The sequence below is a fragment of the Apiospora phragmitis genome (genome assembly GCF_038363925.1).
Source record: "Apiospora phragmitis strain CBS 135458 chromosome Unknown utg000002l:1.0-5516284.0:1.0-5523493.0, whole genome shotgun sequence".
Classification (NCBI taxonomy): Eukaryota; Fungi; Ascomycota; class Sordariomycetes; order Amphisphaeriales; family Apiosporaceae; genus Apiospora; species Apiospora phragmitis.
In genome coordinates, this window is record NW_027117400.1 from 4,741,824 (window position 1) to 4,767,304 (window position 25,481).

General features: G+C 52.6%; 13 protein-coding genes across 13 annotated transcripts; 9 read left to right on the top strand and 4 right to left on the bottom strand.

The window, feature by feature from the left end:
• Nucleotides 1-733: 733 nt before the first annotated feature.
• PG994_002231 (uncharacterized protein) lies at nucleotides 734-1,092 on the top strand (the record flags this gene model as incomplete). Its single annotated transcript, XM_066853640.1, has 2 exons — nucleotides 734-803; nucleotides 899-1,092. The coding sequence occupies 2 exons, from the start codon at nucleotides 734-736 to the stop codon at nucleotides 1,090-1,092; spliced, it is 264 nt and encodes an 87-aa protein (XP_066721781.1).
• A 654-nt stretch (nucleotides 1,093-1,746) lies between these two features.
• PG994_002232 (uncharacterized protein) lies at nucleotides 1,747-2,696 on the top strand (the record flags this gene model as incomplete). Its single annotated transcript, XM_066853641.1, has 3 exons — nucleotides 1,747-1,973; nucleotides 2,150-2,360; nucleotides 2,445-2,696. The coding sequence occupies 3 exons, from the start codon at nucleotides 1,747-1,749 to the stop codon at nucleotides 2,694-2,696; spliced, it is 690 nt and encodes a 229-aa protein (XP_066721782.1).
• A 687-nt stretch (nucleotides 2,697-3,383) lies between these two features.
• PG994_002233 (uncharacterized protein) lies at nucleotides 3,384-4,502 on the top strand (the record flags this gene model as incomplete). The annotated part of the gene is made up of 1 exon (XM_066853642.1): nucleotides 3,384-4,502. The coding sequence occupies one exon, from the start codon at nucleotides 3,384-3,386 to the stop codon at nucleotides 4,500-4,502; it is 1,119 nt and encodes a 372-aa protein (XP_066721783.1).
• Nucleotides 4,503-5,704: 1,202 nt separating this feature from the next.
• Nucleotides 5,705-7,939, top strand: PG994_002234 (uncharacterized protein; the record flags this gene model as incomplete). Its single annotated transcript, XM_066853643.1, has 1 exon — nucleotides 5,705-7,939. The coding sequence occupies one exon, from the start codon at nucleotides 5,705-5,707 to the stop codon at nucleotides 7,937-7,939; it is 2,235 nt and encodes a 744-aa protein (XP_066721784.1).
• A 1,841-nt stretch (nucleotides 7,940-9,780) lies between these two features.
• Nucleotides 9,781-10,951, bottom strand: PG994_002235 (uncharacterized protein; the record flags this gene model as incomplete). The annotated part of the gene is made up of 2 exons (XM_066853644.1): nucleotides 9,781-10,402; nucleotides 10,680-10,951. 2 exons carry the CDS (start codon nucleotides 10,949-10,951, stop codon nucleotides 9,781-9,783), a joined length of 894 nt encoding a protein of 297 aa, XP_066721785.1.
• A 565-nt stretch (nucleotides 10,952-11,516) lies between these two features.
• On the top strand, nucleotides 11,517-12,195 carry PG994_002236 (uncharacterized protein; the record flags this gene model as incomplete). The annotated part of the gene is made up of 2 exons (XM_066853645.1): nucleotides 11,517-11,538; nucleotides 11,870-12,195. 2 exons carry the CDS (start codon nucleotides 11,517-11,519, stop codon nucleotides 12,193-12,195), a joined length of 348 nt encoding a protein of 115 aa, XP_066721786.1.
• Nucleotides 12,196-12,233: 38 nt separating this feature from the next.
• Nucleotides 12,234-13,150, top strand: PG994_002237 (uncharacterized protein; the record flags this gene model as incomplete). Its single annotated transcript, XM_066853646.1, has 3 exons — nucleotides 12,234-12,385; nucleotides 12,421-12,668; nucleotides 12,735-13,150. 3 exons carry the CDS (start codon nucleotides 12,234-12,236, stop codon nucleotides 13,148-13,150), a joined length of 816 nt encoding a protein of 271 aa, XP_066721787.1.
• A 970-nt stretch (nucleotides 13,151-14,120) lies between these two features.
• PG994_002238 (uncharacterized protein) lies at nucleotides 14,121-15,305 on the top strand (the record flags this gene model as incomplete). The annotated part of the gene is made up of 1 exon (XM_066853647.1): nucleotides 14,121-15,305. The coding sequence occupies one exon, from the start codon at nucleotides 14,121-14,123 to the stop codon at nucleotides 15,303-15,305; it is 1,185 nt and encodes a 394-aa protein (XP_066721788.1).
• A 1,147-nt stretch (nucleotides 15,306-16,452) lies between these two features.
• On the bottom strand, nucleotides 16,453-16,635 carry PG994_002239 (uncharacterized protein; the record flags this gene model as incomplete). Its single annotated transcript, XM_066853648.1, has 1 exon — nucleotides 16,453-16,635. One exon carries the CDS (start codon nucleotides 16,633-16,635, stop codon nucleotides 16,453-16,455), a length of 183 nt encoding a protein of 60 aa, XP_066721789.1.
• Nucleotides 16,636-17,283: 648 nt separating this feature from the next.
• Nucleotides 17,284-17,472, top strand: PG994_002240 (uncharacterized protein; the record flags this gene model as incomplete). The annotated part of the gene is made up of 1 exon (XM_066853649.1): nucleotides 17,284-17,472. One exon carries the CDS (start codon nucleotides 17,284-17,286, stop codon nucleotides 17,470-17,472), a length of 189 nt encoding a protein of 62 aa, XP_066721790.1.
• An 866-nt stretch (nucleotides 17,473-18,338) lies between these two features.
• PG994_002241 (uncharacterized protein) lies at nucleotides 18,339-19,777 on the bottom strand (the record flags this gene model as incomplete). The annotated part of the gene is made up of 3 exons (XM_066853650.1): nucleotides 18,339-19,478; nucleotides 19,499-19,524; nucleotides 19,594-19,777. 3 exons carry the CDS (start codon nucleotides 19,775-19,777, stop codon nucleotides 18,339-18,341), a joined length of 1,350 nt encoding a protein of 449 aa, XP_066721791.1.
• Nucleotides 19,778-22,500: 2,723 nt separating this feature from the next.
• Nucleotides 22,501-23,998, top strand: PG994_002242 (uncharacterized protein; the record flags this gene model as incomplete). The annotated part of the gene is made up of 5 exons (XM_066853651.1): nucleotides 22,501-22,591; nucleotides 22,636-22,844; nucleotides 22,934-23,296; nucleotides 23,352-23,691; nucleotides 23,751-23,998. 5 exons carry the CDS (start codon nucleotides 22,501-22,503, stop codon nucleotides 23,996-23,998), a joined length of 1,251 nt encoding a protein of 416 aa, XP_066721792.1.
• Nucleotides 23,999-24,362: 364 nt separating this feature from the next.
• Nucleotides 24,363-25,132, bottom strand: PG994_002243 (uncharacterized protein; the record flags this gene model as incomplete). Its single annotated transcript, XM_066853652.1, has 3 exons — nucleotides 24,363-24,563; nucleotides 24,680-24,793; nucleotides 24,854-25,132. 3 exons carry the CDS (start codon nucleotides 25,130-25,132, stop codon nucleotides 24,363-24,365), a joined length of 594 nt encoding a protein of 197 aa, XP_066721793.1.
• Between the last annotated feature and the right edge of the window lie 349 nt (nucleotides 25,133-25,481).

Genomic DNA, 25,481 nt, shown 5'->3' on the forward strand with positions numbered 1-25,481 from the left:
TCTGGAGCCTGCTGTAATCCAGCCAGCCAATATGGTGGTGGCGCATATGTACTTATGTAGGTAGACTCATGAATCGGGTTCCTTACATAAAGACTGGCATCTGCGACCTGGAGAAGTAGCCATGCATATCTAAAGGAATGCTGACTTTGGTCGGTCGCTTGTGCTCGACTTCAACTTGCTACACGCAGGACAATTCCCCTGAGAGACTGGCCTCAGGTCCTCCGGCTGGTGTCAATTGTGTAACCTTACTCTTTGGGCACTTCCATACTAAAACATCGCTCTTGCGATGCCAACGTATTTCCTAGTCTGGCTAACTTGTTATACAAAACTCGATATACTCAAATGCTCTGACTTATGAATATGGTGGAGATATCTACCTAAGTACTACTGTTCATTATCGAATTATTTATCTGTTCTGATCTGAATGAGGTGGATGAATCGAGATGTTTGCTTGTCGTATCTGCAACAGCGTTGGGTGCCCCACTGATGTTGCAGGCACCCCACCGAGCAGTGATGTCAAAGATCTACACAAGCTCTCCTTGCCTGAGTGACGTAAAGCACCAGCACGTAGTGATTTCGACACAATAAGAAGCAGTTGTCATACAGCGTAGATAGCTTCGACAATTCTCTCATCAATCCCAATCTACTCTGCACTCTTCTCATAATCAAATTACAAGCTTCAAGCACCTAATTACGACCAAGTCTACACTCTACAGAACCAAAATCAGACACAATGGCTCCCTCCAAGACACCAGGCTCCAACAACGCCGCTAGCGACACTTTCCTGAAGCAGCAGGCCGAAGGTATGTCAAAACAAATAATACCGAGAAACCGATATCTTATATTGCAATCTTGGAGACATGTATACTAACCGGATATTCTGTTAATGAATGTATAGCCAAGGGCCTCGGAGCCGACAACGCACCCGCACACAAGGAGGCACCGGCGCCTGGCGAGGCCCCCGTCGCATCCGACTCAGGCATCGTCAAGAGCGGCACCAACGCGACCAACGTCCCCGGTGAGAAGGGCCTTAAGGACGTGCCCGTCAGCGAAGAGCGCAACAGCGAGATGAACGGCAACACCATGACATGAAGTATGCGAGGGACGGACTGTTGCTGAACAGGAGGAAGATCACGTTTAATGAATGAATGATATGGTCAACTGCTATTAGCGGGCAGTTGTGATGTGGGCAAAGCTATGCTGTGTGGTTCATGCTTGTCTGAAACGGCGGCGCCTGTGGCCAACTAGCCAGCCAGCACATCACTAATAAACATGGCAATAATAATGAACGCATGCAAACATAACAACGGTTCCTCCCCAAGTACTGAATTAAGTTGTGACTATGATGAGTATCCAGAGACATGGGACATGGGACATGGTTCATCGTCAACGTGGTTTAGTAAATAAATGAAAGTAGAAGGGGTGTGTGCGTGCCTTCATGCATTGATCTCATCCTCCGGGTTGTCTGGAGGATTAAGATAGGCTGTGGCGGCCCAACCCAGCAAGCTACTTCCAGGGTGGCTCGTGTCCGCCGGTGTTAATCACTAAACACACCCCGCAAACTCCGTTTATTCATATACCACTGTACTTGCCTGCCTACCTGTACCTTAATCCAACGTTCCATGCCGATCTCTTCATTTTCGCAAAAGTAGTTATTTCTGTTTTGGTCTCTTGAAGAATAAAGAAAAGCATAGTATCAATCACTCGCCTGGCAGAACAACCAAACTCCACGAGAACGAAGAAAGAATGAGGCTCATCATAGCAGGCGCGACGGGCTTCGTGGGCAGCGAGGTCCTGCGCCAGGCGCTGAAAATGCCCGAAATCACGTCCATCGTCGCCGTCGCGCGGAAACCGGTGCAGCTCGAGGGGCCCGAGGCAACATCCAGCAAGCTCAAGAGCGTCATCGTCCAAGACTACGACCAGTACCCGGACGACGTCAAGAAGGAATTTGCCGGCGCCGGTGCCTGCATCTGGTGAGTTGTCTCCACTCTGCGCCGTCCAGCCCCAAACCCCAACTTCTTCGGGCCTGTCGTCATTGTCACCGGCGACCACCACACGACAAACAACGTGTTAAGGTTGTCCCTTTTTAAAACAAGGCCATTAAAACTCCGGGATAGCAGTTGCTAAGTCCCTGATGTGTGGTTTGCAGGACTGTTGCCATCACGCCGAGCAAGTCCAAGTCGATGGAGTTCGCCGAGGTGAAGCGCATCTGCCAAGACTTTACTATGGCCGGCATGCAGGCCATTCACGAGGCCGGGCCCACGAAGCCCTTCCGCTTCATGTACATGAGCGGGACGGCCGCGCCCCGGGACCCGAACCAGAAGCCCGGGTGGTTCATGCCCGAGTACACCCAGATGCGGGTACGTGTGATTGTCTCTCCTTTCCTCACTCTCTTTTCCTAGTTCCAATAAACTGACGAACGCTGTGTGTATCGTACGCATCAGGGACAAGGAGAGGTCAAGGTCCTCGACTTCGCCAAGGCGCACCCGGGGGAGATCGAGGCCTGCGTCGCCAAGCCCGGTCTTATCACGAGCGGGAGCTGGAAGGATACGCTGCTGGCGACGGGGCTGAAGGTGACGGGCCTGGCGGGTAGCATCAAGAACTCGCAGGTGGCGGCGGCGATGCTGCGGCAGGTGGTGCACGGGTTCGAGAAGGAGCCTCTGCAGAATGACGACCTGGTGAGGCTGGGCTCGTGATTGATCGTTCAGGTGGAGGAGGGGCTTGCTTGTATGCCTTATGGGGAGGGAGTTCACCGGAAGATCGGGGCTTGTTGTTCATAGCGTAGTCATTTATTAGGTACCCAACAATTGATTTCATATTCAATCCACGTCAGGTGAGAGTCATTGTATGTCTTAGTTACTATTATCCCAAGGAAGTTCTTTTTAACCACTTTAAGGCCTGTTGTAGAGGTTGAGAAGCGGGCAAAGATTTTTCTAGTTTTCTATTATTCATATATAGAGCTGGTGCTCACCTAATTGTCCAGCTTACCACTTATAGTGAACCCCTTGTAAAGTGACTGTGAGCACCATATTAGTTAAATACCTAAGGGTATATACATAAGCTAACTGTATTTAATGGTCTATGTGTTCCCACACCATACGTATATCTAGAACATTTTTCTCTCGCCGAGCTTTTTAAGATTTCCGCTTCCCTCAAGTTCACACACCCACAACCACTTTGCTTCACACTTAAGCTGGTTTCCCATGCACACTCCATCTCGATAAATATCAAAATGAACTCCGACTTTCTTCTATCACCTGCAGCATAATCACTTAAGCCAGGGATAAGTCTTCTGGGCCTGCTAATAAGTCTAATAATCACGATTCATCTTTTGCCTGAACAACAATCCACTGACCATAAGGCTTGGCAGCTGGACAAACAACATGGCGGACAATAAGAAGCTACTGAGCCAGATGCGCATCAAGACACAGTTGAAGTACATGGCAATGAAGGCTTCTAATGAGATCGTCAAGGAAGCGTATAAGAACATCAAGGAGACATCGCCGAAAGACTTGACGATTCAAGCAGTGACGAGCGCCTTCAAGAAGGCTCGTAAGGACAATGCGAAGAATATACTGCAGAAGGAGTCGCTCGTGTCTGTCCACCCCAATCCACAGTTTGGCAGTATCCTCTTCAAGATCCCCCAGGAGATCCGCAACGAAGTCTACGGCTATGTCTTTGACTCCACCCGACTCTGGTTTGGAGAATCTGGTACAGGTTTGCCCCCGAAGAAAAGCAAGCGTCACTCCCTGGCTTTGCTCACATGCTGCAGTCGCGTGCGCACGGAGATCGGCCTCACCTGGCTCAAACGTGTGCTGCTATGCTTTGAGTCTCCCGAGCTCATGCCGCAGAAGCTGCTGACCATCCCCGCGCCAATCAGCAGTGTTGGCCACGTTCGGGTCCACCGTCTTACCGGCATGATGATGGCTAAGGCCGTCTTGATCCACGAGTTCCTCAGAGTCCTGGAGGGCCTTTGCCTGGAGGAACTCACCATCGTTGCGGGGACCGACAACAGCCGTTCGGATTACCGTGCCGTGGAGCTCTTGCTCAAGAAGAGTAACGGTTGGAGACGGCTGACTGTCCACTTCCAGCCCGCATATCCTCTTTTCGACGGCTATGACACTGCGCAGATACACAACGGCCGCCATCGTCAACCACTACCTGAGACATTCGAGCGCTTGCTGCAGCAACGCGATGGGGTCGACTCTCACCCGATAGTGCACCTGCTCCAGGGGAGCACGGGACAAGTTGTCAATCTTCCCGTCCACGGCTTCAGGCAGCGCCACTTCCAAGCCCTCTACAAACAAGAGAACGGAGTGCCCAACTCCGACAGGGGATTACAGTATTCGTTGCTTGCCCAAAGAGGCCAGGGAGCCAATGTCGCCGTGCCGCCTCTAGTATTGCCCCCCAGCCATCGGCTGTATAGGCAGACGAAAGAGCAAATCCTTATGGAGAATCGGGATACATACGACGACCCTCATGAGTTCGACTTCGGTAACTGAACCGCCCTATTAAACTTGGGATTGAGAGCCCGAGTAACTGCCCTGAATAAGCCCTGGGGTCGCAAGTTACGGATTCAATTCTATTCAGCTGGAAGCATGTGTGTGTACGATAATATCGGTTGGAGTCCACATCACTTTTAAACGGCTCCGAGTTGAGTTCTGAAAAACTGGTTTCTGGAATGGTTTTCTCTCGAGGTTTCCTTTGGTTTCTCCCTCTGTTTCTGATTTTACTATTTCAGTAGGAGAAACGCACGTGTACCATAATAACTTTGATCAAGATGATTTGCCATAGCGATGCAAAACCTGAAAGCGCTTCATGTGACTATTCTGGTCATAGATGCATTGATAATCAACGGTCTTTTATATCGAAAACAAAGCCCCTATCCCCTTCCAAACTTGGGGTTAGCTTGTTATTCTACAGCGGCGGTGTGTAGTACTTTTCCCGTCTCGGACATGGTTTCTTAGCAACCGCGTGTATCTCTTGCTTGTTCTCACACAGTAGACTATCTTACATGTGTCCGTGCTGGTTGATTGGATCATCTTGTATTTAAGCCGTTCCTACTTGCGGCGGATTAGGGTGTCCTCGACGATCTGATCAAAGCGCTTCCTGCCACGTGAAACCATGGTGTTGCCATTTGCGCCGAGTATGGCAGAGAATTATAACCAGAGTCCGATATTCTCACATATCATGCTATTCAGCTACTCTTCAGGTAGTCCTTCCTGAGTTGTTGGCCTCCGTATCCAATCTATCAAGCTCTCGCTAGTCCAGCAACGTCCTCGCTATTCTTAACATCCAGTATCGTCCAAACATCGCAGCATCATCGATCTAATACTGTGGGAATAGTGTAAGTCGATTCCCAGCTTCTACTATGTTTGTTTAAAGCACAGGGTCCTCTGACTGGAGTTGCATTCCTGCCTCCTTAGGAGCAACCTTTTACCGATATTGCCTAGTTTACAAGGTATACCTCTTTAGCAAAGGAATAGTTCTAGTTTTTTGAAACGAGACCATTAATAACGAAATCAGAAGACCTCAGAGGCTAAGAATGCAAGGGGTTGAGGATCTACATCCCGTTACGTAAGCGCACCTCTGACAAGCTGCAGCTAGTCGGCCGGACGAGCTGCTAAGCTGCTGCGCCTCCTCCGCCATTTCCCCCATCCAACACAGACACTCGTTACCCCAGGGTTCAATCTACCCTGAAATTATGCCTCTCTGCGATATTTGTGAGAATCTGGATCTAAAGCTCGAGGGCGGTTGCGACGACCAGCGACAGAGTCTCGGAGGCTACGACGAGATTCTAAGCAGAGCCAGCGGCAACCCCGAAGGGCCGGACCAAGACGGATGCGACGGTTGCGCCTTCTTCTGCGCCGTCCTCCAGGACTCCGAGTCATGGCGAGAGCGGCAGGTGGAGCTCTCGGGGAAGCTGGTCTTCCTGGATTCTTCGCGCCTGGACGTCCGGTCGCCGGAACGCGCGGACGGCTCATCGTATGTAGCCGATGACCTGGTCCTGGATCTATACACCGATGAGTTCATCGAGAATTACCAACAACCAGCTCATGGCATGGAAGACGACGCAGAGGATACCGATGATATAGAGTCGATGGACCAGCGCAACAACGACACCCGCATTGATTGCAAATGCATTGTACCCGTCGACCCACGTGATGACAAGTGCTTTGACTTGCTACGGTCTTGGATTGCCGCATGCTCCATGCACGAACAGTGCGCAGGTATGACGCCAGCTCTGATGCCCAAAAGGGTCATCGAGATACCGGACAGTACCTCAGAAAGGCCAAGACTGCTGGTCACCAACGGCGAGTCGGAGCAGTACGTCGTGCTATCACATTGCTGGGGCAGCGCCGACGCCGCTAGCAAACTGAAGGACTCGCTCATTCCCGACTACCAACGCGGCTTGGACCTGGCCCAGCTGCCGCAAAACGTCCAAGACGCAGTCCACATTACCCGACGCCTCGGTTTCCAGTACCTCTGGGTCGACGCTCTCTGCATCAGCCAGGACAACGCCCAGGACTGGGCCGAAGAGAAGGCCAAGCTACCACTGTACTACGGGCAGGCCGCCCTGATGATCTCTGCCTCGATCGCGACAGACGCCGATTCCGGCATCCTGGCCGAACGCCACGTCCCCATGTCCCCCATCATGGGCAAGGACCGCAAGTTCGGGCTGCGGCAGCGGATCCTCCGCTGGAAGGACGACATCGAGCGCTCGCACCTGGCGACGCGCGGCTGGGCCGCCCAGGAGCGCATGCTCGCGCCGCGCATCGTTCACTACACGCGCCGGCAGATGATCTGGGAGTGCGCCACAGGGTTAAGCTTCGAGGCGTCCGGGATCGACGACGGCCGGTTCGGCCGCGACCCGCACGACGCCTTCTTCAGCAAGCCGAAGCTGCAGCCCCTGCTCGAGGCCGGGCTGCGCGGCCTGCACCCGGGCGTCCCGGACGCGCTAGTAGTAGAACGGAGGACGACCGTCGTCGTCGTAGGGGGAGGAGGAGAGAGGGGTGGGGAGCGGGAGCTGGCGAGACGCCTCTACGCTTGGCTGCAGTGCGTCTACGAGTACGCCCCGCGGGATCTGGCGGTCGCGTCGGATAAGCTGCCCGCGCTGGCGGGGCTGGCGACTATCCTGAACCACGACGGCGCGATGGGGGACTACATGGCCGGGATCTGGAGCAAGGACCTCGCCGCCGGGCTCGCCTGGAGCCGGCCCTGGCGCCTGCTGTCCTCGCCGCCCGCGTACCAAGCGCCGAGCTGGAGCTGGGCTGGCGTCAACGGTGGGGTATCCCACGCAGTGCTGGGTTCGACCCACGAGATACTACAACTGGGCCAACCACCCCCGCTGCCGCCACCGCCGCCACCAGCACTCAGCAATTATTATGACGAAGAGGCTACCGTCTGTTATAGATGGACGGCCGAGTTCGAGCCGAAGCTCATCGACCACCACATTGTCCTGGACGACCCGTCGCAGCCCTACGGCGCCGTGCGCGAGGGTTCGTACCTAGTGGTCGAGGGCACGTGCCTCGGCGCCCTGGAGCTCCCAAAGCTGCGAGACGCCCTGCTCGACGAAGGGCTGCCCCGAGTCAACAACCCCGTCGTGGTCCTGGACAGGAGCAACGCGTTCGACTGTCCCTGCTGTTGTCGCCACCGGCCCACTCCTTCTTCCTCTTCGGAGGAGGGGCAGCGGGAGGACACCAGGAACGAGGAGGAGGCCCACTTCGACCTGTGCATGGTCCTCCTCGGCGACGCGCGGCGCAGGCCCGCGGGCTACGTCGACCTGCTGGCGCTGCGGTGGGTGGACCGCGCGGCCCGGACGGCGGCGCGGGCGGGGCTGGTCGTGTTTCACATGCGGAAGGGGCGGGCGGAGATCGAGCTGTTTCGGGGGGCTTTCCGGGCGGTGGGTATGAAGAGGATGACGCTCAATCTCGTTTGATACTGCTTGGGGGGCAAAATGTTGGCAGTTCATTAGGTTAGTCGCCATAATGGGAATATCATATGCACAATACTGCTGGCTTCGGTCACAATGGCCCATTACGCCATCTGCTAATATAGCAACTCGATAGATGACCCTTTATTCGTAATTACAAAGGGGATGTTGCTCGAGGGCGATTCATTGTGAATCTACAAACTTAGCGATATGTAAGGTCATATCAAGCCGGAAGTCTAGATCTCGACAGACCGAAACAAGACTCTTGTGTAACAAAGTGCATTGTCGGTCCATATCGAATTATTATGTAGTTACGGGGCTATATATAGTAAGATGGTATCCTGCTATTTTGTTAAAATCATCTAACCAAACAAAAGACCAAGACAAATATTCGAAATACATCTAATACAACGACAACAACAATAACACCTAATCAACTGCATCAAGGACCTTTTGGGGGGAAATCAGCCGATATAAGTAGAGAGCGTTAAAGATGGTGTCCAAATCCCTGTCGCAAATTGATGAGGCTACACTCAATGATCAAAGCTGCAGGGGTTTGAGCTGTAAGATCTCAGACTTGTTGGGAACCTCATCATTGAATCCCAACGTGTGGTATAGTGATAAAGCAAAGCTAAGCCGAGAACGACGAAGAGTAAAAACTACGTCAAGATTTCGTCCGATTATATTGAAAAGCTCGATGATTTTACCAATACGAACCTGGACGAAATGTACAAGGATTTGCTCAACCAGACGGCATTCCTATCGCCAGTCAAAAAAAGCGAGTTCAAAAGTGCTCAGACAGAAACAAATGGACGAAGTCATATACGAATTGCACTTCAATGAGGCTCTTGGGCCATGGCTGAAGCGCAACGCCCTATATTGTATCAATAAGACAGTAGCAAGTCTGCAGGATCGACTAGGTACACCTCGGAAGATATACAGCCTTTTCCACGAACTTCCGCTTCCGTACCAGAATGTGGGAGCTGATGGAGCCACCGTGAAGAATATGTATCCCTTCAGTCCGAATTGGGCTATAGTTCATCCTGACCATGTGCATGTACCGCCGCAAGGTATCGACTTGGCAGGAGAGACGAAAAAAACCGCTGGATATAGTCCCAGCGATGATAGAGAAAATCAAGAAAAAGCGCCCAACACCGGAACCTGGTGTCGTAAAAGCAGAATGGTGTCTCAGGCAGTGTGGCACCTACGGTATGCCTGTCTTTCCAGATGCAGATACCTATTTCTGATAACGTCCGAGCACGTCATCGTCCTCAGATTCCATCTAGTCGAAAAAGGCCAAAACCCCAAGGATACAACACTCGGAATTAAGTACAACTCTTTCCCGTATAGAGTAGATGATCTGGGAAAGGAGCAGCCCACATTGTCCAAGGCAATATGGGCGCAAACGATGATGGCCCAGAACCGGCAGCACCGCGAAATTGTTCCATTGGGGGAGATGATTTCTCTTGATACATGGTATAGATATATTACAGGTGAGCACACTTACTATATCCACCATATCTCCGAGATTATCCGGGACACTATTCCGGCCAATACGCCTCCCGAGAAAATAGTGGATCTCGCTGATGCCAGCGAAGAGCCTCGTCTGAGACTAATTCGTCGCATAGGAAACTCTTCAGAGCCCGCTTCCGGACATCGAGTTTCGAAAGGCCATGTAGCAAAGGCGCGACGTAGATCCAATGGATCTGTTAGTTTGGGAAGGACATCCAGTGGCCGTGTAACGAACAGCAAGGTCAAAGCGAAGGCACCTGGGGCAGGTGAAAGATAGAACAAGCCGTAATTAAGGCTGTTAGTGTATTTTATAAGAAAGGTTTGGGGTACAAGTCCTATTCTTCGAGACGCGGCCGAGCTTGGTGTCTCGACCGAGTTTGGCAGCGCCCACATTTCCATGGCTGAAAAGGTTTGGTTTTGCGTTCTGAGACCGTGGTACGACGGTACAGCTTCCTTGCTTTCTCGTAGCTGAAGGCCTCCGGACGTCCAGACCAATACTCAAGACATTGCAACTCAATTTGATCCCTCGAGAGGCCTTTACTTGACCTCAGCTTCTTCAAATACTTCTCATTTGGAAGTAAGCGGTCCCAGACTTTGTTATTCGGAAAGGTGTCGTTCCAGCCACGCTTACAGTGCACTATATCTTCAAGGCTACAAGCATCCTGATAGGGTGGGCCTTCATCTGAGAAACCTCCTGTGGCAAAAGGGTGAGGCGCGGTCCAGGGGCGACTGAAGTCGACGTACTTGCCCCAAGAAAAGTTGTCCTGCTTGATGTCGCCGACAAAAATGCCGAGGTTGTGTATGGTTTTCAGCCCTTTCAACCCCTTCACCACGAGCTTGGGACTCCCAAAGACTCTTGCCATTTCCTCATGTTTGCATTTTGCGTATTCGAAATCGAGCAGCTCCTTGACAATGGCGTATCGCTTTCTGCCGACGCCATAATATTCGTCTGACCAGCTGTATTTGCATAGTTGGCTGTCCATGAACTCATAATGGCTTTCATCCAGCTCTATCCAGCCATAGCATGTGACCGCCAGGTGCTCTTGGCCGAACTCCTTCAGCCGAGCGAAGGCTTGGTACTCGTTCGGGAATGCGTGCAATTAAGGCCATTGGGCAGCATCTCCTAGAAACGTATTTTCGATGTAATCGTTTCCCGGGTCCTGTTCGTGTGTGAACTATACGAAGACAGCACTTAGCAACCGCCCAAGGCGAATGAGGAAATGAAGGAGATCACATAACAACGTTGACCAGAGAGATGGAGAAGCGGGAGAGAAGAAAGGCAGCACTTCCACCAATAGTCGGACTTCGTAGCCACGTACCACCAGTGCCTGATGGATCACTCACTATCTTCAACGCATAGATATTCCCATTAATGCGCACTTTCCAGACAAACGCGTGCACTCCTTTGCCGAGCTGTTCAATGAAATCAATCACCAACGGCTCACCGCCCGTATCAAATTGGTGGAGTTTTGGTTCCGGGATGCAGGCCTCGTCATATTCTAACATGGCGACGAAAAACTGGTGAGCATTCTTGGAGAGGGGGGGGTCGCTGTTTGGTGTCCAAGAAAATAACAAGAGGATCTGACACAATGAGGTTGCTTAGATTTCTAGACTTAAGCAGCCTAAATAGGACAAAGGGGTCCTAAGAAATGGTGATATGTCGATAGTGAGACAAAGGGAGGATCCAAGCCAGGACAAAGAAGCTTATTTTGCTCTGAGACCAGGGGTCTCCTTTGTGACCAAATCCACTGAGTCAAGTCTAGAATCCTGGTTTACAGTGGCTGGTTCTAGGCAGCCCACGCCAGCACGCCAATCCATGTCATATTTACAGTGCTCATCTGACAGACATTCATTACTCCAACTTTGCTGTGTCAAGCAAGTCCAGCAGAAAGGAAAGACTCACAACCGGTAAGCTACGCCTAAATAGGTATGAGTTGGCCATGACGCCACATGCTTTCTAAACTCTCAAAAATGATCTAGCTACTATATATGCTCCTTATGAATTCTTGATTAGTATACATACTCACAGCTTTACGGTTTGTTCAGTTCGAATCAAGACAAATAGGTCGAAATGATTGGAGGGCAGGGGTGGTGTATGGCCGGCCCCATGAAGAGCCCCATGGATGATGTTCTTATGCCCAATCATCCAGCAGCTAATCGGCGTAGTGGAGCGAGTCCTCGTCCTCAAATGAGGGGTTGAGTAAGCGAATAGGTTGTTCATTGCATTTCGAATGTGTTGTCCGCAGTCTGCACACCTTCTCGTGTAGCCACCAATGCCTCAAAGAGCTGACTGAATAGGGGCAGTTTCCCCCATGTTACGGAATTCTCCACGTTCTTCATCCGTGGACAATATACTCTAATAAGAACTACGACTCATTTTCGTTACGATCCGCTTCCCACCCCAAGCCACTTTCGTCTGCTCAGGTGTGTATTCTTGGGACAGCCAAGGGACGCTGGAGCTAGAAATCAGCACCGTCGACTTGCACAGCCCGCATCGCCCAGCCTACAATTGTCTGTCCTACACGTGGGGCAGCCCATTCCTGTACGATCGGCATGACCCGGGCGACCCGGCCAGGTGGCGGGAGCCTGCCACGATCCAGGTCAAGCAAGGGTCGCCTGCAACCTCCTCCTCCTCAGGCTCCGTGGTGCGGGGCGGCGAGGGGGGCTGCTTCTTCGAGTTCCGCTGGCAGCGCCGGGAGGGCATCTCCGAGGCGAGCGTGGCGGCGGCCAAGAGCCTGCATGGGGACTGACCCACCCCGTCCTCGGACCGCGCGGACACGCGGCGGATATGGCGGAAGCGGCAGAAAACCACCGACTGGAGCGAGGGCCGGGGCAGTGCCTGGACCCGCGCGACCGCGTCTACGGCTGCCTGCACCCCACGGGCAAAACTAGGCGCCTTCCTGTGGGCTACCGGGTCAGCGCCGCGACGGTGTTCAAGGCGTTCCTCCGCTGAAACCGACTTCCCCGTGGACAAGCTGCTGGGGGGTGGGACGGTACGAGGCGAGGGAGATACCGGGGCTGCCGTCTTGGCTTCCGGGCCCGTCGGCGAGCCGACGGCCGATCTGGCGCTCGCGCGGGGGTGGGCTGTACTGCGCCGGCGGGGGGCTGACGGAGCGTGGTCATCGAGTCGACAGCACCGGCGACGTACTGCCTGTGCAGGGCTACGAATTCGACGCGGTGGAGGAGCTGGGGGGCAGCTATGCCGACATGCAGAACGGTCACGGTTTGCTGAAATAGTTGAGCCTGCTGTCCAAGTCATCTATATGGTCCCTCGGTCAAGACTCTGCAGACCTCATCGAGGTATTCTGGTGTACGCTCATCGCGAATCTGCCAGGGAGCAGCAACCAGCCCCCTGACGCAGAGCACTGGGCATCATCTTTCCGGAACTTCTGCCTCTTGTACTTCGCCTACTGGAAGGCATCCTCAGCGAGTGGTGATGATTCGAGCCACCAAGGAGACAATGACGATCCAGAAGCCGTCCTCGACAGTCTCGCAAGCCGGACCTCTTCGAAATGGCTCCCCTCCAAAGACGAGATCGAAACGGTTCGAGGGTATTTCGAAGCGGGGGATGCAGACTCCCTGAACCGCGTCATCGATGCCGTCGGGGTGTATCTGCGGTCACTGAAGAGCATGTCGGAGGGCGGGTGCGTGTTCTTCCGGACGAGGAACGGACAGCAGAAGATCAAGCAATCGAAGAGCTGGTGAGAAGAGGTGTGCGCGAGTCTAGCATGAGCGGGTGTTTTGTGCAGTCTTATGGCAGCAGCCACGGGCGGAATCTGGGTTGTAGGTCTGAAGGTGTCTATCTATGAACATCATCAAGGAAAACTGCGACTAGGCCCGCCTCACAAAGGTATGAATCGCTATAAGGTATGATGGCGGGTAGAACTGACTGGCTCATGGGATTTGAGTTTGGACGATCAAGCAACATGTCGTCGTTTTCTGTTTCCCATGGATCACTTAGTTTCCTATAGACATATGGCCAACAGAGTCACTTGGTTTGCTATTTGGTGACTCAGCGACTTGGATGGCCATCCTAGGTCTTAGATTTCTATCGGTGACAGGCTCCTTGGGTATATATCAACCATGTCATGCTTATCCCATATTCTCAGGATGCCCACGGTGACCCAGTGGCTCCTGTTTTTTACACTCCGTGTTTGTATATCAGTGTTCCAAATTATATGCCACCTATAGCATCTTAGCCAGTATACTGCCCGCTCGTAGCCTGATGTTACCTTCATGTACTAGCCTTTTTGGGGACTTCTATACCGCCGGCCAACTCCTAGGCTCATGATCTAAATGGACTGGGAGCCATAGCGTCAGTCTTGGGTCCATTCTCATAATTCAGCTAATCGAAGATCGTTGGGCTTTACTTAGTAACAGCTGCTTCACAGATCACTTAAACATTACAGTCAACCTCACAAGTTACTTACCTACCTCAAGTACGTCCCTTGAATGCGCCTAGAATGTGCCTCGAGTTGTTTGAATTAACAGATGTATTCAATTTAATCTCCACATGCTTTGTATTCACAGCTATAGAAATAACTATCTAGTGTCTTCTACTCTCCCTTCCGTTTCCTTTTCCCACTTACGAAATCATACTTTTCGTACTTGGTTCTAAGCACGTTGTTTCACCTGCACAACAACTTTCTCCCTTCGAGTGCTCTTCGACAACATCATGTCAGTTACCGGCAAGTCATCTCTCGCAATGGCGAAACCCACTCTTATGTCTCTACCTCTAGAGATCAGAACCCAGATCCTTGACGAAGCCGTAAAATGCGACGCCTCAGGTCTAGACAGAGATTTGTTGCTCCATGGTCAAGTTCCACGCAGCTTGATGGCCACTTGCAAGGCCATATCCGACGACGTTTACGCTCTCTTCATGTTAGGGTATGGAGAGCCATTAAACATCCATATCGCCATTTCCCACCACCAAGGCAAACCCGGCCCATGGCTCAGCCTTGATCATGGTCTCGCACGTAGCCTCGAACATGCAATGGAACATTGGGGGTGCACCCCCGACATGGCAACATACCTGTACTACAAGTTCGACATTGAAGACTTGGACGACCCGAAGCTGAAGACATTACTTCAGTGCGCCCCACGGGTTAGAGCCATGTACATTACTCTCGAGGTTCCACGTTCCGCAGCCGAGTTAGCGGTTATTTGGCTAAAGGTCCGCGACACGGCTTCAATCCTGTCGTCGCTTTCATCAGTGAAAGAGATCTCCCTGAGCTACAACGATCCCGAGTGCACTTACTCCGACGTCAAGAGATTCCACTATTGTCCCGCTCGGGTCAATCGAACGTGCTTGAGCAATCTCAACGTCTTAACCTCTGCGGCGTTGGCTGGTCCTTTCATTAAGGGTTGCCCTTCCACGAACGCAAAGATACCACTGAAGTCTCATCTCTCTCTACAGCACCTTTCCTGGTGGGGAATCATAGTCGATTTCGTAGACGTTTCTTCTCTTCGTTATGCTAAACTCATTTTCCAAACGGTAGAAAAGGGAATATGCACACCTGGAAGTCTGAATAAACGGGCTGCCAAAAACCTGACGCATCCGAACGATTTACCTACTTTAACCACAAACGAAGTCATGGAGCTCCGCCACGAGCTGCGAACCCTTAGCACAGCAGTGGACTTGTTCATCGACACCGTCCGAGGCACAGAAGGGGACATGCTGCGTCTTCGCCGATTTGCGACCTGGGACTGCACAGAGAACAACATCATGTCTCTCTCCGCCCAACACAAGCTGCTCCGTGGTGCCGGTCCGGCAGATCAGACAATTCGCAACCGGGAGAAATTGCGGAACATCAAGAAGCCCGAGCCAAGTAACAAGGCCAGTTCCGTTATTGACACATAGTTCCACGCGTATCCGGACGGAATCGAGCCGCTGGATCTCCTGGCGAAAAAGAATTGCAAAGTCTTGGGAGAAGAAGAGCTGGAGTTTCACGTTCAAGAGATCAGTTTTGAGGAGGGGGAGGAGTAATCGAGAGGCTTCACCTTCAGTGGAACTGAAATCGGGGTTGTGGCACATGGACGAGGAAAATACGACGATATTGCGAGCTTGCTGGCGTGGCCGTGAGGTTGCAGAACTTTGGTACGGTCTTGAAAAGGTGCTCGAGATAACAGCACTACCGCCTGAGACGCAGCTCTACCTCGAGTGGCGCCAGAACGGATAGATAAGACTACATGATTTCTTGGAGACCTTGCTTCTTTCATCATGAGATCTTGGTAATAAATACCCTATGGAAAGCTGACAGTCTTGGCGCGTACTCTCGTGAATGTCGTAACGTTGCCCCTCGAGTATGTACTAATGGATCCGTCCTCTCCCTTCTCTACCTGGAAAGCCCTTCAAACTAGTCCTCATCCATGATTTCAGCCAGGTCCACAACCTTACCCGACCCCCCAAATCATGTAGACTCCAGTATCTGTGGTTTCCGCGGCAGCAATCGCCAAAGGGATGCTCGTGGGGTGGACGCATGTGGAGGGTAGAGTCAACCAAAGTTAGCCCCAAGAAGTGACCTTAATATGAAAGCAATGATAGCTCAGATAATACGCGCAGAGACTTGTTCTACTATCACGAAGTATGTATGATGACGCTTTCACAAAACACCAACAATGTGCTTATATGTATATTTTCATGATTATGTACCCGCTCGATTCGCGTCATGAACAATCCCTGTTTCCTCGGAACTCAGACTGGCTGCCACTTCTCTCCAATTCAAGATCGCAAGGGCATGCAGTCTAATCATCGCATTCGTGCTGCACCTCTGTTGGCCTCTCAGAGGCAGGATCTCGCAAATGACTTCTCCCAGTGTACACATGCCTCTCTCTCTCTAGGGGAGGCACGAGCGAGGACAATTCCCAATGACCAATGTTCACCGCCCTTGTTCAGTCTTTCGAGTAGCCAATGTGCTGCTCCTTAAACTGGGGTCCTCCTCAAAGCACTCCCGGTGCCGCTTAGCCATGATATCGAGCGGCTCGATCCCCTTCGGATATATGTCGTACTAGGTGTCGACGATCCAGCTAGAGCCGTTGTCTGCCGGCTTCATGATATTCATCAGCGTCTCGCGGTTGCTGATAGTGCGGTCCTGCGGACCGGCGCCGCGCAAGAGGGTGTGCTGGGCCGCGATGGACATCCCGTCGGTCTCCGGGCAATCCCAGGTGGCAAACCGGTGCAGGCGTACCATATTGCCGACTTGTCCCGGTCAGGTGTCGATGGCCGCGTCGACGGCGGTGGTCAGGGTCCGCATTTCGTAGCGAAGTTGTAGGACCTCGTCCTCGGTCAGGGTGGCGTAGTCTCTTTCGCGTGGCAGTTTTCTGAGGACGTGTTTAGGAAGATTCTGAGGCGTGCAGATTCCCCCATCCACTGTCGCAGCAATTCGAGTGGCTTTACGACAGGATTCTTTGAGGGGGGCTCCGATTTCTTCATGATCCTCGTCAAAGCACGAATCCAGATATCCGCCCCACCCTCGCCTCAGCTCACCGATACAGTCGAAACTGAACTCAGATTTCAATAGTAGCCTTTGGCCAGTAGACGGGCTGTTCTTTAGGAATGGATCAGCCAGTTTCCCAATAATTAGAGAATCGAGGCTGCTCAAGCAGCTTTGATTAACAATAACGGGGCATTTAAAGAATCGGTGAAGGTCCAATTTCGTGCAGGGCCGGCAGCTAAAGTAGCAATAGACCCGAAGCACTGATTGAAGTGATGATTTGATGGTGGCGACGTCGCATACTTTGGACCAGAGTGCAGCTAGCTCTGCCGATCTGCTGCGTCCCAGGGCTGCCAGCTGTGGCACTTGGATATCCACCATGACTGTCGTAACGTGGTCGACAAGATGAGTCAACATCCTGAGCTTTGGGTCGTTCAGATCTCGAATGAAGAACTTGATACCATCATCGTCACCGTGGGCAAACAGGCACAGGCTGAGCCAGGTGGTGGATCTGTATTCACAACGGACCACGTGAATTACAAGAAAGTTTTCAAATCCATGCGATATGGTCTCGAGGCGGAAGATCTCGTCTGAGAAGGCCCTGCAGGTCTGCATCAAGGCATTTAGAGTCATTCGATCATCGCCTTTCCAGTGATCGTACGCGTGCTGGAATATCAAGCCTCTGACCTCCAGCGGCAGCGAAGAAAAGAAGGCTTCGCCATTGTGGTATGCATTGCTTTAATGGTAGGTACGTTGTACTGATGCTGGTGGATGGAGTTGAGGAAGAATGGTATGATCGCCGAGTAGATTGGAAATCAGAGACCCTTTTAACAGGCTTCATGTGAAGTGAATATAATCGTGAATGTGAATGCTAGTGTGAAATTGAATACAAGGGTGGAAGTACAAGCAATTGGGATGTAGGGCACGCAAACATTGTTTTGTTATAGTGATTTTAAAATTACACAATAGTGAAGCTGAATCATATGCTCACAGCTATAACCGTTTACTCTGGGGTCATTCTCTTCGCAGTAAAAGATTCATTTATTTACGGAAATATTGGTATGGGTGCAAGGGTGATTATATAAATACATAATCTAACATGAGCATTATAAAGGGACTCTTACTACAACAATATCAATATGTCGTCTGTTTGTGCTTCATTCTTTATGAGAGAGGAAGATACTGTTAAATTGAATCCCATTATTACAAGCTACAAGTAGACCTAGACTACAGTGGTCTCCATGTCACCCTTGGCTCCTCTTGTACCTAGACTTTGCGTGATCTGCAACATCCGGATGCCTGCCATGTTCTTTCATATTGTTAAAACACCAGATGGCAACCCCAAACACTTCTGAGTAGATTTACATGGACATCTAGCACCTGATTGGAGATACAAAACAACATGTGAGTAGTTGCCCAAAAGCAAACTACGTGAGTTAAACAATAGTTACCCCCTATCTTTACCTAGCAGGCCCTTCAAACCAGTCGCCATCCGGAATCTCGCTCAAATCCACCACCTTGCCCGACCCCCCGAACCGCCCCTGCGTGTCGAACCAGTCCCGGTCCGCCGCCGTCTCCGGCCGCCAGCGCAGGCTCTTGGCCATTCGCTCCTCGAGCCGGTCCTCCAGCAGGTCCGCCACCAGGATCCCCACGGCCGGCGAGTTCATGAACCCGTTCCCGGACCCGCCGGCCGCCACGAGCAGGCGCTGCTGCTGTGCAGAGTCTCGCGAGGGTGGTCGGGCGATCAGGAATAGCCGGTCGGGCGAGTCAGCGTCCCAGCACAGCCGCGGCCACAGCACGTCGCGGTCCGCCAGCTGCGGCACCGTCGCCTGCAGCAGCTTATGCATGTTGGCCGCCGAGACGCCGGGAATGGCGGCGCGCGGGATCGGGACCGGCTGCTTCTCTTTCTTGTCTCCGTCTTCTTCGGAGACCAGGTGAATATAGCCCGGGTGCTCGTCGCAGATCTTGAGCTCCGCGTCGCCCGCCGCGATGGCCGATTTCGGAGGGGACAGGAAGAAGCCCTCGTCCACGGCGAAGAGGACGGGCAGCTCCGCGTACGCCGGCGCCTCGGCCGCGGTCAGGGGCACGTGCGCCAGCGTCCACGCCGTGGGGCGGAGCTGGTTCTCGAAGTCGACGAGCGCCGAGGCGCCGGCGCCCGCGGTGAGGATGGTGAAGTCCGCGCGGTGCGTTTCGCCATCGGCCGTCTTGGCTCCTACCACCTCGTCATCGCCCTCATCGTACAGCAGCTCCGCGATGCGGCCGGCCTCGGGGTCGCAGACGAACGTGGCGCCGCCCTCCGCGGCCGCGGCGTAGACGTCGAGCAGGACGTCGCGCGCCTCGACCCAGCCGGCGCCCGCGCGGCGGATGAACCCCCGCCAGCCCGTGAGGTCGCCCGTCAGGACGCCGTGGGGCATGGTCTGCCGGAAGGCCTCGGCGTCCTCGAGCGGGGCGTAGACGTCGGGCTGCGCCTCGGCCGCGGCCTTGACCTTGGCCCAGCCCGCGTCGCCGACGGCGGCGTAGATGAAGCCCGTGGGGTGGTAGTGCGGCTGGTAGACCGGGTCGGTGCGCCAGACTTCGGACGCGAGGGTCTCGATGGTGTTCTAGGCGTAGTCCAGGTCACTCTGGTTCGCGGCGGGGGCGATGTCGCTGTGTTCCCATGATAGTTAGCATAGCAACCTGGCGAGCGAGCTCATGCGACTGGCCCTGGCAACTCACGTTCTTCTAGGATCTTGTTGAGGTCGTTGCCGGCGGACAAGGAGGACGGGAATGTGTTGGAGTCCAGCACTTTGATGTTCGTATAGCCGCGCTTGGTCAGACGATACGCGATGGAGGTGCCCCATGTTCCCGCTCCAATAATCAGGATCGATGAGTTATTCTCGAGAGGCTTGATTGAGGCCATGGTTGCTGCTCTTCTTTGTGAGCCCTTCGACTCTGTTGGGTTGGCTTGGCATCGAAACGACGTGAAGAAGAGGAAGAAGAGGAAAAACAGAGCTGAGGCCATAGCGAAGTCGTCCTTTGACAAAATGCACTAGACAGAGAAGAGCCCACAGATATCTCCAGTCCTAGGGAAAACCTAACGAGATGGATGGTTCGATTCTGGTCTACTTAAAGGGCTATGGAAGTGGGTCGCCGAGGTGGTTGATGTCAGGTGACGAGATACGAGATATGCGCTACCTGCCCGAATAGGCATCTTTTGGAGTTCGAAGAAAGAGGGGGACGAATGTATGCAGAATGAGGTCTTTGGTCACAGGAATGGGACCCGAACCTGTCGGGTTGGCCAGACTTGTAGGATTCAGGCAACTTATACATAAGCAGATAGTGTCTATAACAACCTGCCAGGCCTTTTGGTTGGTCCAAACGGAGGTGGCATCTGGTATCCTCGATCCTTGTATCCATCATGCCCCACTTGTCAACAGTATGAGGCTTGGCTTCTTCTTCCTATTGGTGTACTTGGTATATAGGTGTAGATCATCTATAGTCTACTTTGCTCATGTTGTTCAGGGATATGTCATCTATCGATACTAATATCCTCCTGAGCTCATGCTAGCATCCAAAGCGTGAGCAGTTCTCACGGCAAGTGCAACCGGGTTCTTAGCTACAATCAGTAATGTAGCAATGACACTCCATGGTACGGAGTACATCTGCTGAATTCGATTCGATTTTTCTATCCTTGGGTGGCTACGAGTAGTGAAGGGGGTTGAGTGGTCTCGTTTTCATGGAGAGGTCAGTCAGCAGTATGTGATGGATGTTCCGTGAAACCGAATAATACGGACATCAGAAACAGTATCTACGTGTAGAGATGAGTCTTGAATCTATTCAAATGGAAAGTATGTATACCTATACAGTTAGGTACAGCCATGCGAACCGGAAGCACTTCTAAACCCTACTCTTTCCATTGGAAACGGTAAGTATTTGACCTTTTGAAGTGTCAGAAACGGCTCGATCCATCTTGTCCATCGCTTTCTGTTGGGACCAAAGGCTGGAGATGCATCGATCTTGTTGTTCTATCTACAGCCGTTCTGGCTTGCTAGCTAAGCTCATGGGGAAACAGGCAGCCCCAGGTGGGCTGGTGGCCTGGAGCTACAACACTTTTACTACTGATTCTGTGTTCGTGGCATCTCACGGGTGTCTAGGTTTACTATACCTAAGGCTCTTCGGCGGTCAAGTCCATTTTGAGTTCTGGCACAACCAGAACCCCAGAGACTGCACATTAGACACCATATAAGCTGCAACGGTTAATAAACAATTCTAATGTATAGATCCCTTGACCGGGCTGGTGTAGCCTAGCGGTAGTATTCTTATATATATGCTTAAAGGCAAGAGGGTTCAATTCCCTCTGCGGTCACTTTTTTCTCCTTTAATCTTTTGCTCCCTCCCCCCTTTCACCCACCCGTCTCATGTGACCCGTAACAACGAACAATTCCGAAAACAATCAAATATTTCTGGAATCACTCGATTTTATTAAAGATTGGGTTCCAAGGATACTGGTGCTAAGCTAGATATCTGGCGCACTTTCTCTAAATAACCTGTGGTGCAGCCTGGGTATGCAAACATGGGCTGTTATAGGAAACCTTTGACCAAACAGTATTTGACCCTTTATCGTGCGACCACTTAGTTTCCAGGTGATCCGATTCACTGATTACTGGAAGATGCAACTATGAAGTGGCAATCAGATGATTTTCGCAGGGAGATGCTCGTGATGCAGGGTGATCGCATGTATACCAGGGGCACCTGGTCAGCTCAATGTAAAATGGCTGAGCAAACCAAGCCAAGAAACCAACATTTTTACATGTAGATCTCCAGAGAGCCAGAGTTGTACTCGTCTTGAGGGGGCTAACAACTACCGAGGTATACAGCCCATTATATGAAAAGGCAATTACAAATGCCCAGAGTATCACTGGCATGTCATAGGTTGTTCCTTGTTCTTCTTGGGGTTGTTGATGTTGTGAAATTAGCTTGGGAGGCCTTATCTCGCCAAAAGAGCCCGACGCCACAAGGATGGGCACTATCAGCTGGCCCAATGGGGCTGTGCACCAAAGCCCGACACAGCACAAAGCAAAAGCACAACCTTCAGAAGGCCTCAAAGGGTTCAAGTCCGGCGGGACTACGACATTTCCAGCACAAGCGGCGGGCAGCAAGGAAGCGCAAGAGCGAGTGGGTGTGGTTGTATTATTGCGCGTGCGTGCCTCTCTTGCCTCTCCGTCCGTCATTCCTCCAGGACTCTTTTCTTTTATTTGCCTTGCGCCCTCTTTCATATCGCCCTTGCTCTTCTTTTTGAGGGAACTTTGTGATACTTCTACTAAGTTGGGCTGGCGAATATTCGGCCGCAAAATCCACAAACCTGCTCTGTCTGCTCAGTCATCCTCTTCATGCTTCCAACGACGTAGCGAGAGAGTCAGAGACTAGACAACCTTCTGGCAGCAAGCATTCTTAGACCATACCCCCATTGCTGTCGACGTCGCATCCCTCCTGCTTCTTTTTCTTTCCTCTCGTCTTTTTTTGTTCCTCGCCGCCACATACCCTACACCTCCTCGAATACTCTCAACAATCGCCTGTCGCTATTCCTATATACCTAAAAGCAACAGACAAACCTCTCCTTCCACCTCCTGCCCATCGCCAGCCATGGCAGGCCCCGCCTCTCCGGGCACCGAAGGCCCCACGTACGAACCGCCCAACCTGCCTCCCGGCTGGATTGCACAATGGGACGGCTCGAGTAAGAAGTACTATTTCGTCTCGATCTCGACCGGCGTCTCGCAGTGGGAGACCCCTCCCAGGCCGCCCCCGGCGGTACACCCGCGCCGCATGGCGACCATCCCTACGGTGCTCCTGGCGCGCGCCCGGAGCTCATCACACATCCCGACGGCACCCAGACGGTGAAGCACCCCGACGGTCGTATGGAACCCGTCCTGCCGCCCGAGGGCGCCAGAGCGCTGGAGAGTGGGCCAACTGGCGAAAGAGGGTTCGGTGTAAGTACATAACTTCGGACCGCGATTCCGCTTTCTACGAACAACGATACATACATACATGAAGACTAACACAACACCTGTCTTGCTAGACTTTCGCAACGAATGCACTCATGAACCAGCTCTCTGGTAAACCACATGGCGGCAGCGGCGGCGGCAGCGGCTCGAACGGCCTCGGAGGTTTGGCCAGTCAGTTCCTAGGAGGTGGGCATGGCAACAATAATAGCGGTCACGGCAACTCTTCTGGGGGGCAGGGCGGCGCAGGCGGTCCAGCCGGCAAACTGGTAGGCGCGTTGGCTTCAAGCTTGTTCTCGAGCGGCGGCAGTGGCAAGCCCGATCAACCTCAGAACTACCACGGCGGCCAGTCGCACCAGCCGGCGCAATCTGGTGGTTTCGCTGGTTCGGTCATGGGAGGCGTTGCCAACATGTTTGGTGGTAACAACCAAGGCCACTCTGTACGCGCAATTCCCGTCTTGTCTTCTAACTGAACCTCTGCTAACTGTCACCAAGTCTCAGAACTTCGGGTACTCGAACACCGGTAACCAGGGAGGATACAGCGGCCAAGCACCTCCGGCTTCATACCAGCCTTCGGGCGCCTCGACTCCGGCCTATTCCTCGCCCTCGACCGGTCAACATACAAGCCAACACGGTGGTGTACCCTCTTACGGTGCACCGCAGCATCAGCAACCACAACACACTCCATCGTTCCCTCCACCGCCCGGCCAACACGGCGCGTCGTATAGCAGCCCACCTCCTAATGCACAGTCTCACGTACCATCTTACGGCTCGCACCCTCAAGCCCAACCCCCAGGCTACGGACACAGCCCGGTATCACAGGGACAACACTACTGTAGGCACGACCCAACATGACCTGTCCTAATGTTTGTTATATACTGACCAGGTCCGCAGCACACCAACCGCCGTATAACACTTCTCCCTCCGCCCACCAGCAGTACAACGGTGGCGGCCACCAGCAATATCCTCCTCCTCAGTCAACATACAATCCCCAATACGGATCGGTACCTCCGGCACCTGGAGCCTATCCTGGCCCCCCGACCTATGCGGGTGGAAACCAGCACGCACCCCCAGTACCGAGCGGTTCTCATCCCCACCATGGACAGCAGTCAGGCCAAGGGGATTACCCTGGTAACTGGTAGCGGACTGTGAAGGAAGGATGCTGATATTGGTGTCTTTGACGCAGTCGAAGAATGGTAGATTTGTCTTTGATGTCGCATATATCATAGCTCTTGCTTGCCATCTGCGTTTCTTCATACGGGTGCAACAGCCACAGTATATTAATGCCTGCATTTCTCTCTGAGATGGGAGCAATGAAGGCAAGACAAGATGACGCAGCAGCGCCATACGAATGTGATTCCGCTGCTCGTTATCGACTGGCTGTCGTCGATGATTTCTAACGAGCCACAAGATTGAAGAGTAATCCGGTATACAGATGAGTTTTGGGTAGAGGGCAATTTGGTATGATCCGAAAATGCATTTTCAACAGCCTCAGCCACCACCGTTTTACTGTTCCTTTTTGTCCTGATCCGGCTCGGCTGCAATAGACTGGATCCAGCTCGAGATGCGGCGCGCCATGAACCACGATAGGATGGCTACCACGATGATATAGCCGATAGTGGGCAGAAGCGAGCGCGGCAATAAATTGAAGACGTATGGGTCGAGAATAATGTCCACGTAAACAGGAGGCACCTCGTTCATCAGGGTCTTGTTAGTTGTGTAGTAGTCTGCAGCTGACAGAATCTGCAAGAACAGAACGGATGTCTCTCTTCCCGAGGACGGCCTGCGGACAACGAGCCACCATCATGGCCTTCTTTATTGACCCGGTCAGGAATTTGATGACGGCTCAGGGAGTAGTCAGAAAGTTCGGTGATAAGCTCAGCAGACTCAAAGACGGTCTGCAGCTCATATGTATTGAGGACAAACGCGGTGGGTTGCTATCAGCTGTTAATGATGGGGTCCCAGTCAGATTTATATAGGTGGATATTATAACTCACAGTAGCTGCCCAGCAAACCCTCACTTCGTACCGTTGGCCTTCGGTGAGCTGATCCAAAACGAGCCATGTAGGCTTGCCGTACTTGGTAGAATCAGTGGGAAATTGGGCTTCTAGGTACGTCCGGATGGCCCAATTGTCAGGGGTCAAAGTGTCGACCTGTAGATCGTCCAGGTTCGGATGAGTTGACGGAATGTTGATGTTATTGGGAGCCAGAAAGATGGCCTTCTCCGTATTCGCCGCCACCAGAGTGGCTAACAAGACACTGATCAGGGCAAACATGGTATTCATAATGGAAGAGCCACCTTCGCTATGCAGCTACCTAGACTGGGCAGATGTGTGCAGCCGGATGGATGGTGCTGTGACTGAGTGGATTGATGTGAGGCCAGCAGCAGTTCAGTCGGTTCTTAGTTTCGCTTCATTCCGGATCCCCGGAAAGGGTTGCGGTAGCAGAGGGTGCACGTAGCTGGAGCTGTCACGAGCTTCCTGGATTATTGATTAGGAGGCCGGTCAGGTTTATTAGGTGGGACTGGAGAACGGGGACTCACTCTCGGGACGCATGCGGACAAGCAAAGCAGGCAACAAGAATGGAATGGAAGAAGAGGTCGTAGAATGTCGTCTACTCCTTATC